At 44.5% G+C, this 16,747-nt stretch overlaps 1 protein-coding gene across 1 annotated transcript in view; it reads right to left on the bottom strand.

Annotated features, from left to right (window-relative positions):
- Positions 1 to 16,082, bottom strand: part of CCDC60 (coiled-coil domain containing 60) — a 148,925-nt gene extending 132,843 nt beyond the window's left edge. Inside the window, exon 1 of the mRNA XM_069497506.1 lies at positions 15,993 to 16,082. Coding sequence (XP_069353607.1) covers positions 15,993 to 16,082 — 90 coding nt within the window. The remainder of the gene's footprint in view (positions 1 to 15,992) is intronic.
- Between the last annotated feature and the right edge of the window lie 665 nt (positions 16,083 to 16,747).

Below are 16,747 nucleotides of genomic sequence, written 5' to 3'. Positions count from 1 at the left end.
TCAGTATTTTAAAAATGATTTAAAAATAGGATTTATGTTGTTCAGAGTAAGTAGATGTGCAAGGAGGCCCACTATTTGGGGAAGAGTTCACTATTTGGGGAAGGTGTTATATTAATTTATCCAAAAATATTGTGTTTCTTCTAATTGAGTTGTAACTGGCACATAATAGGTGGGCTGCAAATAGTTGTCGAATGAATGAATGAATTCAAAGATCGTTCATGATGGTTCTTGCTCCAGTGGACCTGCTGCAGGTGGTGACACAGACATATCAGCAGGTGCATGATGAAGGCTATGATGCGGAACTCCACAGAGTTGGCGAGGAAGGAGACAGGGAGATTGAGAGTCAGACAAAGCTTCATGAAGGGAAGAACTTTCTAATCTGTCTTGTTTCAATGAGCCCGAAATATGTGCCTGACTCCAAGTAAGCATTCTTATCAACAAATAGGAAGATAATACAAAAGATCAGACCATATCTAAGTCCTAGCCCATCTCTGGCCAGCCCTCTCTCCAATCTGGATACCCTGGTTACTCAAGTTACAAGACTTCTAAAAAGTAGGCACTATCCTTATCCCCATTTTGCAGATAAGGAAACTGAGGCTTGGAGTGAGAAGCGATTTTCCCAAGGGCCATACGGGTGGGGAACAGCAGACGCAGGGCTTATACTATGCCAGATAGACTCCAGGGCCAGCAAATCAATTACCATACACAACATTCTCCCATTTGGGAAAGGAAGCTGGTTTAGATGCTCTTCAAGGTTTTTCTATGACTCGATGGTTCTGAGAAACTCTTAAGTTTTAACTGGTGGAATCCTTTGGTTTGGATTGTTCTGTCTCCTTAACCTGAGAGAGAAATTCTTTGGCTTGGTGTCTGCTGGCCTGAATTCTACCTCCACTTGAACACAAAGACTGTGTGAGCGCATCCTGACGCAGGTCAAACCAGCCGCTGTGAGGCACTCAGGTAAATTCATGCTTTCCACACAGCTGTATCTTTTCTGAGGTGAACATGCTGGGCCTTTGTGGCATTTACTCTTTTTTATTTTTTATTTTTGAGCCAATAATATGCTTTGCTGAGAACCAGGCTTTGTAAAATGAAGAAATTATCTACAAGAACATTTTGTGGTCCGCATTAATGAGTTGTAACTTGATATCAAGTTACCAAAACAAACCCACGTCCATTTGCCTCAAGCTCTGTGCTCTGCGTTGTAGCTGGAAAGAAAGCCTTGCTTTTCTTTGCTAAAGCAGAAAGGCAAACCTTCAGAAAATGGCGATTTATACTGGAAAAAGCCTGACAGACTCTTCAATGAAACTGCATGAATTGTGGTCCTGTCATTTACAGGGGGAGACACCCTCATGATTTTCTGCTTTGGGTTTAAAACATTACCTGGGTCACTCTGTTATCAGTCTTATCTAATGATCTATTTACCTAAAGAACACAATTACAGACAAGCTCCCATTAAATCTGGGGCAGACAAAAGAACATTAAGGAAAGGAGGAGTCTGTGGGATTGGATTGCTTAGCAATTGGTCTGAAAGGCTGCATTCCCTTGGTGTCCAAATGGACAGGCTGTCTAGGGTTTTTCTTTTCACATTTTAAACAGATGAAATTGTTACAATAATTTAAAAAGCTAAAGAGAAGCATAGGAAGAACTAACAAATACCATTAAATATCATTAGGTGTCATGATAGGGGAAAGAGAAAGAGAGAGAGAGATTGAGATTGATTTTGAGGTTCGTTTAATGCTTCCAATCCTTTGGTGAAATAAAAACCAGTTCCATGGTCGGGCTCGGTGGCTCACGCCTGTAATTCTAACACTCTGGGAGGCAGAGGCCGGAGAATAGTTTGAGCTCAGGAGTTAGAGACCAGCCTGAGCAAGAGCGAAACCACGTCTCTACTAAAAAGAGAAAGAAATTAGCCAAAACAACTAAAATAGAAAAAAATTAGCTGGGCATGGTGGCACGTGCCTGCAGTCCCAGCTACCTGGGAGGCTGAGGCAGGAGGATCGCTTGAGCCCAGGAGTTTGAAGTTGCTGTGAGCTAGGCTGACACCATGGCACTCTAGCCCAGGCAAGAGAGTGAGACTCTATCTCAAAAAAAATAAAATAAAATAAAATAAAATAAAAATAAAAATAAATAAAAACCACTTCCTGGGGAGTGATTATTATCTGATTTCCCCTGAATCCAGGCTGGCTGCTTAGGGGACATGTGACCTCTGACCAACATCTCCAGCCCCTTCGTTAAGGCCCCTACTATGGATTAAATTAAAGTTCTTCAAGTACTAAAAGAAGTTATCTTCCTTCGTGGGTAAAGAACAATGGGGTCTGGCTTCCTTTCAAGTCAATTTGCAGGAGGACCATGTTCTACTATTGAAAAAAGGAAGAAAAGGGACACTTTGTTTTGTGAGTAAACATGAGATGGCTGTATTTAATGTGGACAGGGTGGGCAGTGTGACATCCTCCCCTTAGAACGCTCCTGTAACTTCCCGGATGAGCTCAAAAAGGCTTTGGCAACAAGGAGGGCTCTTCTGGGCTGGACGAGGGTGGTCTGGAACTGAATTTGGAGAAACTCAAGAATGAAACTAAGTCTCCATCCCAGCAAATATTTGCAACTCTGAGCTTCCTGCAGAGGGAAAAATTGGGACTTTGGTGCCAGACTGGCCTGATTTTGAGTGTTGGCTTCTCCATTCATTAGCAGTGTGACATCACACAAGTCACTTTTTAACGCAGCCTTGGTTTTCTTGTCTGTAAAATGGAGGTGGTAACACCTTTCTCACAGAGTTGTCATAAAGACTCAAGATGTTGTTGGTAAGTCACCTGGCACACAGTGAACCCTTAGTAAACAGTAGGATAACAGGATAGACTAACAGGTGGGATAATATAGACTGAGGGGCCACAGGCATCAGACTCCAAATGAAAGTGAGAAAGACCACCTTGAAGGAATCTTCCAGATGGCTACAGGAGAATGGATCTCTCAATTCGTATCCACTTTGAGAACATAAAACTAGAGAGTGGACAGGGAGCGAGAGACTTGTGAAGCAATTTCCAACAACAGCTTCTGTGATGCTTTGAATCCTGACCCCAAAGGGAGGAGGATGCTTTATCCTTCACCTCAAAATGAATGAGGGAGAGGCCACTGTAGATTGCTTAAGAGCTTAAGATGAGACCCCTACAGCTAAGGTGGGCTCTGACACCCTCCTGGAAAATCCAGATGACAGAGGCAGTCTTGGGAGTGCTTCTGGGGCAAGGCAGAGAGAGTAGCTGCTGCCGTGTCAGGAAGTGGCTTGTCTTCAACAGTGTGTCAAGCGTGTGTGAAACCTGGGGCCCAGATGTGACACCGGGGCAGGAACAGTGACCTGGGATCCTGATGACAATGGTGCCCCTCCTCCCCCACCATGAAGGGCAGGAGACTCCAATATTGTGAGTCTGGAAGGGTCAGACTACTGGGAAACCAGGATCCGAGGGGACTGCACGGCTGCTAGAAAATGTGTAGAGAGCTGAAATCAGAGCACTGCAGTAGAGAACTCCAAGAGCCAACAAAAGTGCCTACAGGAGAACGAGCCAGCTTTAGGCACCTGCCGGACCCAGGGAGGACAGAGCCATCTTATGACATTGCCGACAGGGCTTCCCTGTGTTCCCCATTTTCCCTTCCAGACAGTACAGTTAGACAGCAAAGGACAGCAGGGGATCTCCGTGGTGAAAGGAAGGGGCACGCTCCACACCCCCCTCTTTGGGTGTCCTGCTTGAACCACCCTAACAGGGAGAAGGAGACTACTCTTCTCCCTGAGAGAAGGCTGGTGTTGCTTAATATCTTGAATCGGTGCTTTTGGTTTCTGAATCATGATACTGCATTTTGTGACTTCAAGAGATCGTGTGACTGGCTGTCACGCAAGGGTGAGCAGGAAATGGCACTGGGTATACCGTTTCTATGCAGGGTCCATGCAGAAAATAGCTTCCCCCAATGGAAATATTTGAAAGGACAAATGAGAGGCAAACATAAAGTTGTGTTTTGATTAGATCCCAGGCTTTGACTAATGAACAAGTCACATTTGTGATTACTGACATTACAAAAGACAGGTTGGGGACAGGACAGGGGCTCTTGAAAAGGCTGGAGTAGAATGAGAATCCTGTCAGTTCCGGGGTGAGTAGGATATCCTTGAAACATATCCTGGACTCTGACCTTGATGAGTCAGGATGAAGCAGAAGTGAACAGCTTATTGGAGGCAGTCAGATCTTCTCTACCTCCCAAAGCTCCTCAGAGTGGGTGGTTTTCCTTCCTTCTGTTCTTTTGAGAATGGGCACATTACTATTTTTCCCTCACCCCCCCCGCCCCCCGAAAAGGTCAGGCTTACCTTGTTGATTAATACAGTAAAATGGTTAAGAACGTGGACTTTGCAATCTGACCCAACTTGGGTTCAAATGCTGGATGGTCCACTAACTAGCCATATATATTGACTCTTGTCAATTCATTTAACCTCGGTTTCCTCACCTGTAATATGGGATTAATAATGCCTATTTCTTTGCACTGTAGAGTGCATGGAATTGAATGACTCACATAAGGGGTTAGCATGACACATGGCACATAGTAAATACTCAACCAATAACATCAGTTATTTCTATTATCATTATCATGACTGTGTGATTTACTGCTTATTTATTTTCAAAATATCGACATCACTTTCAGCCTCATGGAGGATACAAAAACATGCCTTATTTTGCTATCCCCAGGACAGCCTTGAGAGAATGCCAATTCATTAGCAGATAGGTTTTCCCCCCAGTACTATGCTGTCTTTCATTGGACAATAAAGCCAATGTTGGCATTGCACACAACAGAACATGGGGGTGGTTGAGATGTACATAAAGCACCAAAAAGTAATAATACAAATCATAAATCACAATGATAAATCAGTTATTCTGGACTCAGTTTTGAGGCTCATTATCTTGAATCTGTACAAGATTCAATGACAGGTGAGAAAATTCAGCATCAGAGAGGTGAAGAAGACAGCCCGAGGTCACAGAGCAGGTAAGCAACACTAGAAATAGGACTCAAAACCTAGAATGATCCCATGACCCGGGTGCTAGGTCAATCAGCCCTGACTATAGTTTGTCTGCTCAGTGAAGGAAACTCAAGAATTGTGCTTTACTGGGGCAATTAAAATCTCAGGCCATGGATCACAAGGAAAAGGGGACAGGGAGGGTTATTTGTTGGTTTGGGACAGGAACACGAAGGGCGAGGAGGCTGGTTAGGGTTAAAGAAGCATCCAGGCTGCCCCTTCTAGTTCTAGCAGAGCCTGCAGAATGCTTCTGACCCCTACCATTCTCCCATCCCCTGTGAGGATGCCGTGGCCATGGTCTCTCAAATCCCTTAGTACCTGCCAACAAGCATTGCTTCCTGAGTTTCGAGAAGCCTCTTTTAAAAGGTCTAAAAATATGAAAGACGCCGTTTGATTAGTAGAGGATGGGATTAGCTAGTAAGTAATAGCAGCACAGGTGACAGTCATGTGCTAATTGCGTTTGGGGCATTTTCTTCAAGGGCTCTTGGAAATGCAACATTTTAGTCACGTTATCCCTTTGGCTGCCTTTTCCTGAATGCATAAAAATGATCAGCATAAAAATCATCATCTCTGGAAATGTCAGTATTTAAATGGTTTAATTCTTGATATTTGGGAGCCATTGGCTTCGATCCCTGAGAGGAAATATTAAGAGATAACATTTAACAAGCACTTACTATGTGCCTGGAGCTATCCTTGATCCTCCCAACAACTAGATGAGTCAGGAACTGTTATTATTTCCATACGGGAGATAAAGAAACTGAGACAGTCACTTGCCCAAGGTCACATAGCAAGTATTAGGGTGGTGTCCATATTTACAGAGTACCCAGAGTGTACTGGGGATACACTGTAAATAAAACACGCGTGGCCCTCGTCCAAATGGAATTTCTGGTTGCCTGAGCAATGTGTTGCCTCATCCAGTATGTGGAGCTATCCTTGGTCCTGGGAACAGAGACTAGAGAATACTGAACATCTTCCCAGTGCCAGCCTCTGTGCTGAGCTCTGGGATTGTGAGCAATGCATGGCTGCCTTCCTCAAGGAGCTCCAAGTCTAGCAGCAAGATCAGACAAATAAACAGGCAATATGATGCAGGGTATTTTTCTGGTAGAGAATAAAAAAATCAGCAGGTCAGAGCTTGGATTCAGAGTGAATCCTTTAACGCGATATTTACCCGAATTACTCAATCCAATTAAGCTGTTTATGATTATCAACATCTCAGCCACACACACCTCAGAACCTCGTTCCTCATTAGCTAGACCTGTCTTCCTCTTCATTTTATCTAGCAGGTCTTGGCAGTGTATTGACCTGGGATCAAAATATGCCTTTCTTAGAAATGTGACTCTAATTAGAAATGGCTTATAAATCTTCATTGAAATGAGCATTATTTAGAAAGATGTGTCTAAGTCACATTTTTTTTTCCTTCCTTTCCCCATCCTTCGCTGTGTTTTTCTGCCAGAAACTCGCTAGCATATTTTAGCAAAAGCTCAAGAAAATGCAAATGTCCTTGTCTGTGGTCACGGGCACAGTCACATTCTTGCTTGCATTGCCTACAGATAAAATTGGCACTTTCCTTTTTCCTCCAGAGACTTTCTGAATGTATTCTTTAAAAATTGCACCTACAGATGCCTCTTTTAGAGAGGTACTTGTCCCTTCTTACTGCAGCCTGACAGCCTCATCTTAAGACTCCAGGCTTTCTGGGGTTATTTGGTCCTGGATTCGAATCCCACCTCTGATGCCTGCTTATCTGGTGTCTCTGGGTAGGTTGCAAAACCTGTCCAAGCCTCAGTTTCCTCATTTCTACAAATAGAAGTTATAATAGAACCTACCCTACAAGATTGAGGAGTTAATTTTAATGATACATACAAAGCATTTGGTATATAATAGATGCTCAATAAGTGGTAGCCATTATTTTGCTCTCTAGAGCAATGTGGCAACAAGGGAGCCCAGACATTTCCAGGTTGGATTTCCCACTTCTGCACATGAAGACGAAGAAACCAAGGAGGTTAAGGAATTTGTCCAAAGTCTTTCAGGTAATGAGAGAGCTGGGAGCCAGGCTTCCTAATTTTAGGCAATGGCTATGCCTGTTCCACCACCATTTGAGGCTCTGGAAATATCCTGTCCTGGAAAACCAGTAAGGATTTGACTAATTGAGGAGCAATCTTGAGAGGTTGCTCCAAAGTATTCCCTTCCTATGTCCCACTTGAAGTGCAGGCTCCTCTTTCTGTCCCAAGCGGGGTTGGTTTGGCTTTAATGCTAACTAATGGCTGTCTATGAAACAAGAGAGCCCCAGAAAGATCTTTCTGCTCATCCAAGTCTTAACTGCACATCAACCATGTGGCAGGTTCTGCACGATACTGGGGATCTAGCAGCAAAACAGCTGACACATTTCTTTCCCTTGAGGAGCTGGATTGGGAGGTGGTGGTCAGGGAAGGCTTTTCGAAAGAAATGACATTTAGGCTGGCACTTAACCAGTTTGGCTCCTGAGTAGTGACCAAGTGATGAGAGATGAGGCTGGAGAACCTGGCATGGTCCAGATCATGCAGAGGCTTTTAAACCTCATTAGAGATATTCATATTCATTTTAGGGCAATGGAAGGCCACTGAATTGTTTTTACCAAAGAAATGACAATGTACTTGCACTGAAACAGAATGGGTCAGGCGGAAGGTAGAGAGTGTGGTAGTTGGGGGGCTGATGGAATGGTCCAGGCAAGAGATGATGGTGTTATACAGGACCAGGTAGTGAACCTGGGTATGGAGGTAGTGTCTGTAGATCACCTACCCCATGGCAGTTGATTGGACACAGGAGTGATAGAGAGGGAGAGGTCAGAGATGAAGCTTGGGTTTCCACCTGAACAATTGGGTACATGAAGGCATCATTTATTTTGATGGGAAAGGTTTCACCATCAGATAAGCATTCAACTGGGGAAAGGTATTCAGGACTTTAGTAGTCCTCTGCTAGTAGTTTTCAACGAGGGATGATTTTGCCCTCTGAGGACATTTGGCAATATTGAGACATTTTTGGTTATCACAACCAGGGGGTTGGTACTGGCATCTAATGGGTAGAGGCAGGGGCTGCTGCTCCATATCCTACAATGCACAGGACAGGACAACCTACTGGCCCACAGTGTCAGTAGTGCCAGGTTTGGGAAACTTAGCTCTGTTGAAATTTAAAACCTGGAAAGAAGTTACATGTTAAACCTTTCCAATTACTTAAAGGTTTAGTGGGAATTTATGGAACAAAGTCTTCCCTATTTTGACAACGCTTTAAGAGAGAAACTTGGGCAACTTTGTGATGGAGAAGGAGCATATGAAAAGATTGATCTGCTAGAGCTCTGTGGAGGAGGATTTTGTCAGACAGGATACCAAGAAAGAACTTGTTCCTTGTGGGAAAATGATAATATGCCCCCTTAGAAAATGAGTTCTAGGCCAGGTGTGGTGGCTTACGCCTGTAATCTCAGCCCTTTGGGAGGCAAAAGTGGGAGGATTGCTTGAGTCTAGGAGTTCAGGACCAACTGGACAACATAGTAACACCCCATTTGTACGAAGAATAGAAAAATTACCTGCATGCGGTGGTGCATGTCTATAGTCCCAGTTACTTGGGAGGCTGAGGTAGGAGGATCACTTAAGCCCAGGAGTTTGAGGCTGCAGTGAGCTATGATAACACCACCACACTCTAGCCTGGGCAACAGAGCAAGACCCAGTCTCAAAAAAAAAAAAAAAAAAAAAAATGAGTTCTAGCTTTGGCTTAGTGTCTTGGACCACCCCAAGCCTATATACAACCAACATTCAAGATTCAGATCAGATGGCTTCACTGTACATCTCTTCCTCTGATAGAACTTGCTTCTACCTCTAACCTCCTATATATACATTATTTGCCTTTCTTTATAAATTTTCTCTCCAACAGAACTATGGGTTCCTTGGGAGAAGACCACAGGTCTGATTCATTTTAGTGCCCTCAAAACTTCTCCCACATGGCAGGTATTCGACACGCACCTCAGAAGATAACCTTGATCAGGTTACAATGGGGACATATTCTCTGTCCTTTCTGCCACTGAGCTACAGCCCATCATGAAACCCCTGACAATGCTGAACCTATCCCAGAAACCATCCCACCTGTATAATCTTCCCACTTTGTGAAATCCAGAAACCTCGAGGCACTTCCGGGCTTGCAAGCAGATCACCAGACACAGCTAACTTTCAAGTTATTAAATAAAATTACTGATTGCATAAATTCCAATTTAGGCAGAAATACATTAGATCAAAATTGAGCCCTGCAAGAAATTTTCTCAGCAGAGTCTGAAAACAGGAATTTAGAAGAGAAAATGCCACCGTCTCGTGATAGAAAGTATCCCATTACCGACGATTATGATTTTGAATTTAGCTGTCAGAAAGATCTCTGGAAAAAAATATGTTGGTTTCATTCAGTCCAAGAAAGGTTTAATTGGCTTCTGTCAGATTTTATGTAAGTGCTACTTGCCACTGAACCCCAGAAGAATTTTTGCAGCTTTTGAATTTAACAGCTGATGGCTGAGTCTTTGGAGGCTGTGGGGGATGTTGAAAGGGAGTCAAGAATAGGTCTCTTTCCACAGTTGTGCAAAGGTTTATCTAACCAGAATTTCCTCAAGCCCCGCCAAACAATGCAAACAGGTGGGAAGCACAGGAATAAAGATGGCATATGTAACACAGGTTCAGGACCCTCCTTGTGTTATTCCCTAGAAGTATATTTTTTGGAGTTTCCAGAGTGGTGTCCCATGTGCTTGTCTTTATTTACTTCTGTATCCTGCCACCTAGACCCATGCTTGACACATGCTTGGACTAAGTAAATATGAATGTTCCCATTTGGGGAGTCTACTCTGCCCCTGGCCCCCACAGTCCTCTGATGGCTTTCATAAGGCACCACCATGGACAAGTGCCCTTGAGGTTCCTAAGCAGTTGTTATGTAGGGTAGGGAATAGGGTTGTCTATTTTTTGGGTTACTCTCTGTCAGTGTGCGGCTTGGGACCCCAATGTTCGAGTTTTTGTGAAATCATTTGTGCAAGTCACTGCTGAATAGTCAACCCAATACTCATCTCTAATATAACTACCTCTCCCTCACCCCTGCTTTCTGTACTCATGTTAAATACACACTTTCCCAGCCATTCCTGCAGCTCTAAAAGGCAGGTGACACCGTCCCGACAAATGAGACATATGAAGAAACATGCTAGGGGGGGTTCCTGGAATGTGTGCCTCACAGAAGGGACACTCACAGCTTTTACTCTCCACTTTTCTCTTCTTTCTGCTGGAATATGGATGTGTTGCCTGGAGCTGGGGAAGCCATTCTGTGACTATGAGGGAAAAGGCCCTGTCAGCCTGACATTAGTGAGCTCTGAACCAAGGCAAGCAGTCATCCTCCTCTAGACTTCTCACACGAGAAAAATAAATCCGTATTTGTTTATGTCACTGCTTTTTAGTTTTTCTCTTACTTGCAGCTGAAAAGATCCTAATTGACACACAGTGTTTTCCTTTTATTTTTTTCCTCACTACCTTTTAGTTCTCCCTGGGATGCAAACATGAGCAATGAGACTGAGCTGAGTGTTAAATCCAACAGACTCAAGCCATGCTCAGGGCACCTCCTTTTCTACAACTAAGGTTTTTAACTGGGTTAAGTATTTCCGCCCTCAGGATGAACTCTCTCCTGAAAAGTCCCTCATCCCTCATGCAAATATATTCTCACACCAATTCTAAAACTTATCTTTAGATCTACTTCTTCCCTTCTACCTTTAAGCTGGGATCTGGCCTCACTAATGATGGACCTCACTCTGTGACTTTACAGTTAATACTCGGCTTCCCCTAGGCTCCGTATCTGGGCTGACCACGTCTTCAGACTGATGGCTGCAGCTCTCAAGTCCAGCAGAGCAGGGAGAGGAGCAGAAGCAATAACAGTAACCACTGTTACCACTTACTGGGGATTGACTCTGCACTGGGTGTTGTGCTCAATATTTCCCATGCATTATTTATTTAATCCTCCCAAAACATCAGTGCAATAGACCCTATTATTATTCAACCCATTGCCCAGAATCTCACACTAGAGAGTATCAGAAAGGGGATTTGAACCCACTTTTGCCTGACTTCAAAGGCAGAGCTCCTAACTAATCACTGAGCTTATTATCACATCAACGAGACTCCACCCTCCTGCACCCTCGCCCCACCCCATCCTGAGCAGCTGCTTCTTTGTACATGGGACAAAGAGCTTGCTTCGCGTTGTCCAGCATAAACAGTGCCTATCGCTCTTCCTGTGTCAGGAGGTAATGAACATGCTCCTCCCGCCACGTCCCGATTTCCCATGCAGGGGAGCCGCCTGTCAAATGGGCCTGCAATTAGACACAGCAAGACGCACTAAAGCAAGTATCGCCAGTACAAAGCATTTAGGCCATAAAGGAAAAAAGCAAAGCAAAACAACAACAAAAAAAACACCACTTGAATTCTGCAATTATCTCACGCAGTAACAATGGAGCCAGAAGAATCCCTTGGAGAGAGAAAAGTACTCATTGCTATTTTTTCTGGCCTACAACATGAGTGATACAAAAAAAACGGAGGTGCAGCCGGCTAGGATTCTTCCAGAATTGAATCTCAAGTGGTCGTTAGATATTTTATTTCATTTTATGCAGGGTAATCAGTGATTCAGAGCAGGGGGTGTGGTCTCAGTGATTAGAGGCCAGAGAGATCACTCAGGCGCTGAGCTGGCTTCTGACAAAACCTGATGACTCGCCACAGCCCTGCATTTATCTCTTCAGGCCACACTTTGTTTTATCTGGACAGGGAAGAAGATCGTTTGCATTGGAAACGTACTGTGCTGGGAGTCAAGGCTTCTCTTGTTGGGGAAAAGCCTTTCCAAAATATGTTGGTTCTCTTTTTTTAATTCCAGGCAGCCCAGCTGGGTGCACTCCAGGCTGGGCATCTCCCGTGGGGGTTGTGGGGGTGGAGGCATTCAGGTCCAGGCCCTCCCCATACCTGAGATTCTCCCTGATTTGCCCTCTTTTCCCCACACCTGCCAACTCGCTTCTCAGCAGAGAATGAGACCTTGGAGCTCTTCAAGCCTCAGTTTACCCAGGTATAAAACGGTGCTAACAACACCTCCATCACAAAGTTGTCGAAAGGATTAATTAAACACCCCCAGGATGATGGCTAACATTTAATAGTATCTACCCTGTGCCAGGCTCTGTTCTAAGAGCTTTCTTTACCTGTATTAACTCATGGAATTCCCAAAACAACCCCACACGGGGAAGCATTTTTAGGTGTATTTCATTTATTCTAAGATACGCCTTTTCTTTCTGCATTTTAAATGCCTCTGAAACTGGGACACATCTTATGATTGAAAGCAAGTGATGGTTTAATTCATAGGGTTTTCTTTCTTTTTTTTTTTTTTATTTCATCTTATTGTTATGGGGGATACAGAATTGCAGGTTACATACGTTGCCCATGTACCGCCTTTCCCCCCAAGTCAGAGCTCCAGGCGGGTTTTCTTTCTTAATGGCGCAAGAAAATTATGACGATGATGTATCTTGAAATGAAAGGGTTCTTGGATTAGATAAAATGCAACACACTTGTTTCACAGAGCAAAGCACTGAGGCACAGAGAGGGACTGATTAGCCCAAGGTCACACAACCTAGTGATTGGCAGAATGGGAGTTCAAACTCACATAGTTTGCTGAGGAATCTGCTCTTTTCATCATTAAGCTAGGATATGAGCAAACCATCCAGAATGGTTCCTAGAAGTTTCAGCATCTGCCCAAATCAGGGATGCTTCTTTTCTCCCTGGGTTTTTAATGACAGCAAGGTGTAAACTTCAGGCACCAAGAGACAGAGCTTGTATAAAGGATTTCAAACCTTTGTAGTTTTTGCCAAATGCTATTTCTGCGTTCCCATTCTCGAGCATGGAGGAGGGGTTATAAGCACCCCTCTTTTTTAGCCTTTTCCACAGCAGAAATTGTAGATCCGTGGTAATCCTACACACACCCTCCTTCTTCCCTCCCCCATGTCTAATCTCATTAGTCTTCTTTTGCTTCCTTGGGAAACAAAAGAAAAAGGGACTCCCTAAACAGATTAGGGAGCCCAGCATAAGGGCAAGCTAGGAGGTTTCTTCAACAAAAGACCTTCAAACAGAGGATTTGCATATGTTATTAATATTCCCTCAGTTGGAAAAAAAAAAACAAAACAACACATGAAGATGCCATCCAAGGCAGGTGCCAGTTTAACATTGGTTATGATACAGCAACAGCCATGTCTGGGAGAAGGGGAAATGGCTGGTTTTGGAGAGCTTTGGGACCCTTGTGGGTTTTTTTCTAAGAGTCGGCCATTACACTCGCACGCAGTAGATTCTTAGTATTGCAGCCCAGGGTGGCCACACCTGCTTCCTCTGAGATGCCAGATAACTCCTCGCATCACTCCTCATGGGACACTCACCTGGCTGCCTGGCATTTTGTTTTTCTGTTTTTTTGTGTCACTTCTTCTCTTCCTCCAACAAACCTGGAAACTACTTGAAGCCAGTGATTGTGCCTTACACCTTCTTTTTGTAGCCCCTGCTACACTGAACTGGACAACCACTTATCATGGCTCGATTAGCATGGTGGGATAGAGAGGGCTTCAGCTCTGGAGCCAGACAGATCCAAGTTCAAATCCCACCTCTGCTCCTTGCCAGCTGGGTGTCTTTGGGTAAGAGACCTGTCCTTTCTGAGCCTCCATGTTGCCATCTATCTCATGAGGAGGTCACAGTTCATACCTTGAAGGATTGTAGAAGATTCTGAAATAACACATCTTTTTGTAGAGAATTTTTAGCTCAGAATGTGGCACATGGTGAATACGCAATGCATACCAACTGTCATCATCATCACGACTGCAGCTATTAGCTTGATTTACCCCAGACATCAGTCCTAATCTCTGCATATTTTTTGTGCCTTGTCATTCTCTAGTTAGCCTACATTGTGCTAATTAATGCTTTACTGTAGCTCTACAAACCTGAAATTCCTAATGGCATGATCCTTTGCATGTGAGCCAAAGACACCCAGGGGTTTCCATTATTTCCTAGAAGGTGGGGTGGGGGCAGAAGAACTTTGATAAGCATTTTGTGCCTGAGATCTTAGTCTACCCAACAGTTCCCTGGAAGCCTGCTTCCCATCCCTTGACCTCCCAGAGTCCCACTACCCTCCTCCCAGGAAAGAAGTGATCATTCCAACCTCTGTATCTTCCTCCACTCTCTTCATCTCTCTGTGCCAGGAGGAAAACCCTATTGCATTTCCTTGAGTACATGGCTTCATTCCTCACCAAATTCAACACACGCATGCACGCGTACATACCAGTCTGAGTTAGCTGTCCCTTTTCTTTGCTCCTACAACAGCCTATGCTACTTCCCTAGCACATCATTAATCACCCCGCATTATAACGATGTTTCTTATCTGTTTCACTCACCGTCTCAAACATACACACTATAGATTGTGAGATTTTTAAAGGTGAGTCTCATTTTTTACAAGAGCAAATGTTTAGCACATAACAGAGGTTCCATAAATCTTTGCTAAATAAATGAAATAGCAATATCACTAAAATCTGGGGTGTTTTTACTATGTGTCAGGAACTGTGCTAGGAGCTTTCAGCATACTTCTACTCATTTAATGCTCATGGCGATTCCAGGAGGAGGTGATATTCCCATTTTACAGATGGCAACACTGACGCAGAGAAGTTCTGCAGTTTGCCCAAGGCCACAGGGCTGCTAAGAGGCAGATCCAAACCCAGGCTGTTTGTGTCCTCTGCCCCTGCTCTGAGGCTCATCCTCGCTGTGAAATGTCTGTTCTCCTTCTTATTCTTTCTCTCATTTGCTTTCCCCCACCTGCCATGCTGGGAAGTTCAGTCCCAGAGGGAGCTGCTCTAGATCAAACACACTTTGGGGCTGCATTTTGAGATGAAAGGAAATGCAGGAAGGCTGTATCTTGCAGAATGACCTCACTAAGTGGGCTGAGCAAGGAGGGATGCAAAGAGATGTGCTAAGTCTTAGAGAAGAGCAGCTTAGGAACATTTTGGACCCACATGCAAAACACTGGTGAGTTTCAAGCTCCAATTTGTGTACTGATGCCCCCACTCCCCAGGTCTTCCTTCCTGGGGCATGTCTGTGAGCCACAAGGTGCCACTGTGGGTGGACCAGAGTGGACCAGAGTGGACCAGCATTGTTCCTCTCTCACTGCCTACCTTGGGAAATCCAAGCAAAATAGGGGTTTGAGGGTATAATAACAAAGGCACACTTATAATTATGCCTACCCAGTTATGATCATTTAAAAACAGAAACCCTTGACTCCAGTCACACAGTACCCACCAATTTTTCTTTTTTTCAAATCAAAAACACTGTTTCACGTCCCATATACACATTATCAAGCGTTAGCATCACACTGGGCAATTTCCGAATCTTACTCCATTTAATCCTCACACTGTTTCTGCCTAGTTGATGTTCCTCTTCTAATTTCATAGACACAGAATTAAAGGCTCAGGAATGCTAAGCCCCTTGTCTAACGTCACATAGCTGGTGAGTAGCAAACTCAGCCTTCAAACCCAGAAGTTCAACACTCTGCAGCCTCTCCACAAAGAGGGAGGCTGTGCATGTTCCCTGAGCCCCACAGGGCTCTGAAAATAAATTCTGTGGTGGCAAATCCACAATTCATCTTAATTTTTTTTCCCTGATGCTCTACAGTGTCACTGCTGACTTATTCCATCATTTTGGAATTACTGGCTAATGGGATGGCCCAGCTCACTGTTTGGGTTTGGGTTTTCATTCTTTAAGAGAAACCAACCATTGATAGCAACAGGGATGTGTCGTGACAACTTACACCATGACCCTTCTCTCTTCCCCTCTCCCTTGTCGGTCCAGAGGCGAATCCCTGTTTCACTTGTTCTTGAAAACATGACCGGTTTCGGCAGAGAGGGGAGACTTACCCGCGTTAGATTCTCTGGAGCATGAAAGCTCCTGACAGCCCTTGCGCTGGGGGAACTCTGCAGCTTCTTGGTGGCTGGTACCTTGGTCATCTTAAAAATCCTTCAGGCTTCAGCCTGTGTCTCTAAGGGAAGGGGTTTTTTTTTTGTTTTTTTTTTTTTTTTCAGAATCTTCTACTTCAGCAGCCACTGATGTGAAAGGTTCCAGCAATTTCTCCCTGATTCTCAAGTCCCAACGACACAGACTCCAAAGGCGTTTCTGTTTGAGGAGGAATGGGGAAACCAAGTCATTTGAGTCTCCCACAGACAAGAGAACGAGGTCCCGATGGGGAGGAATCAGGCAAGCCTGGAATTTTTCACTCTTTGGAAAGTTACAAACTTTTATAAGCTTTCCCCTTCTTCGGAAGGGATATCTTTCTCTTCTATAAGCAAAACAAAATATGAACTAAAAAAATAAAACTCCAATGACAAAGTATAAGGGGGGTCCCATGGAGGGGCCCTGAGATCCCATCCTCCAAGAGCGCTCGGGAACTACAGCGGGCCCCAGCGAGGGCTTAGCTGTGCCCTGACAGGGAGGGTAAGCGGCCTCTAACTGCAAGGAAGGGTCCCACGGGGTTGCCTAGCAACGGGACGCGGAGGAGGCCGTCCTCATTGGCTAGGATTGGAGGGGCGGAGTCGCGAACTCTGCTTGGCTACTGGGAGGCAGGCTCTGAGCTGATGGCTGGCAGGAGAGCAGACATTCCCTAAACTCTGGTTTC

The sequence above is a fragment of the Eulemur rufifrons genome, chromosome 21 (genome assembly GCF_041146395.1).
Source record: "Eulemur rufifrons isolate Redbay chromosome 21, OSU_ERuf_1, whole genome shotgun sequence".
Lineage (NCBI taxonomy): Eukaryota > Metazoa > Chordata > Mammalia > Primates > Lemuridae > Eulemur > Eulemur rufifrons.
This window is presented reverse-complemented; position numbering and strand designations above follow the sequence as displayed.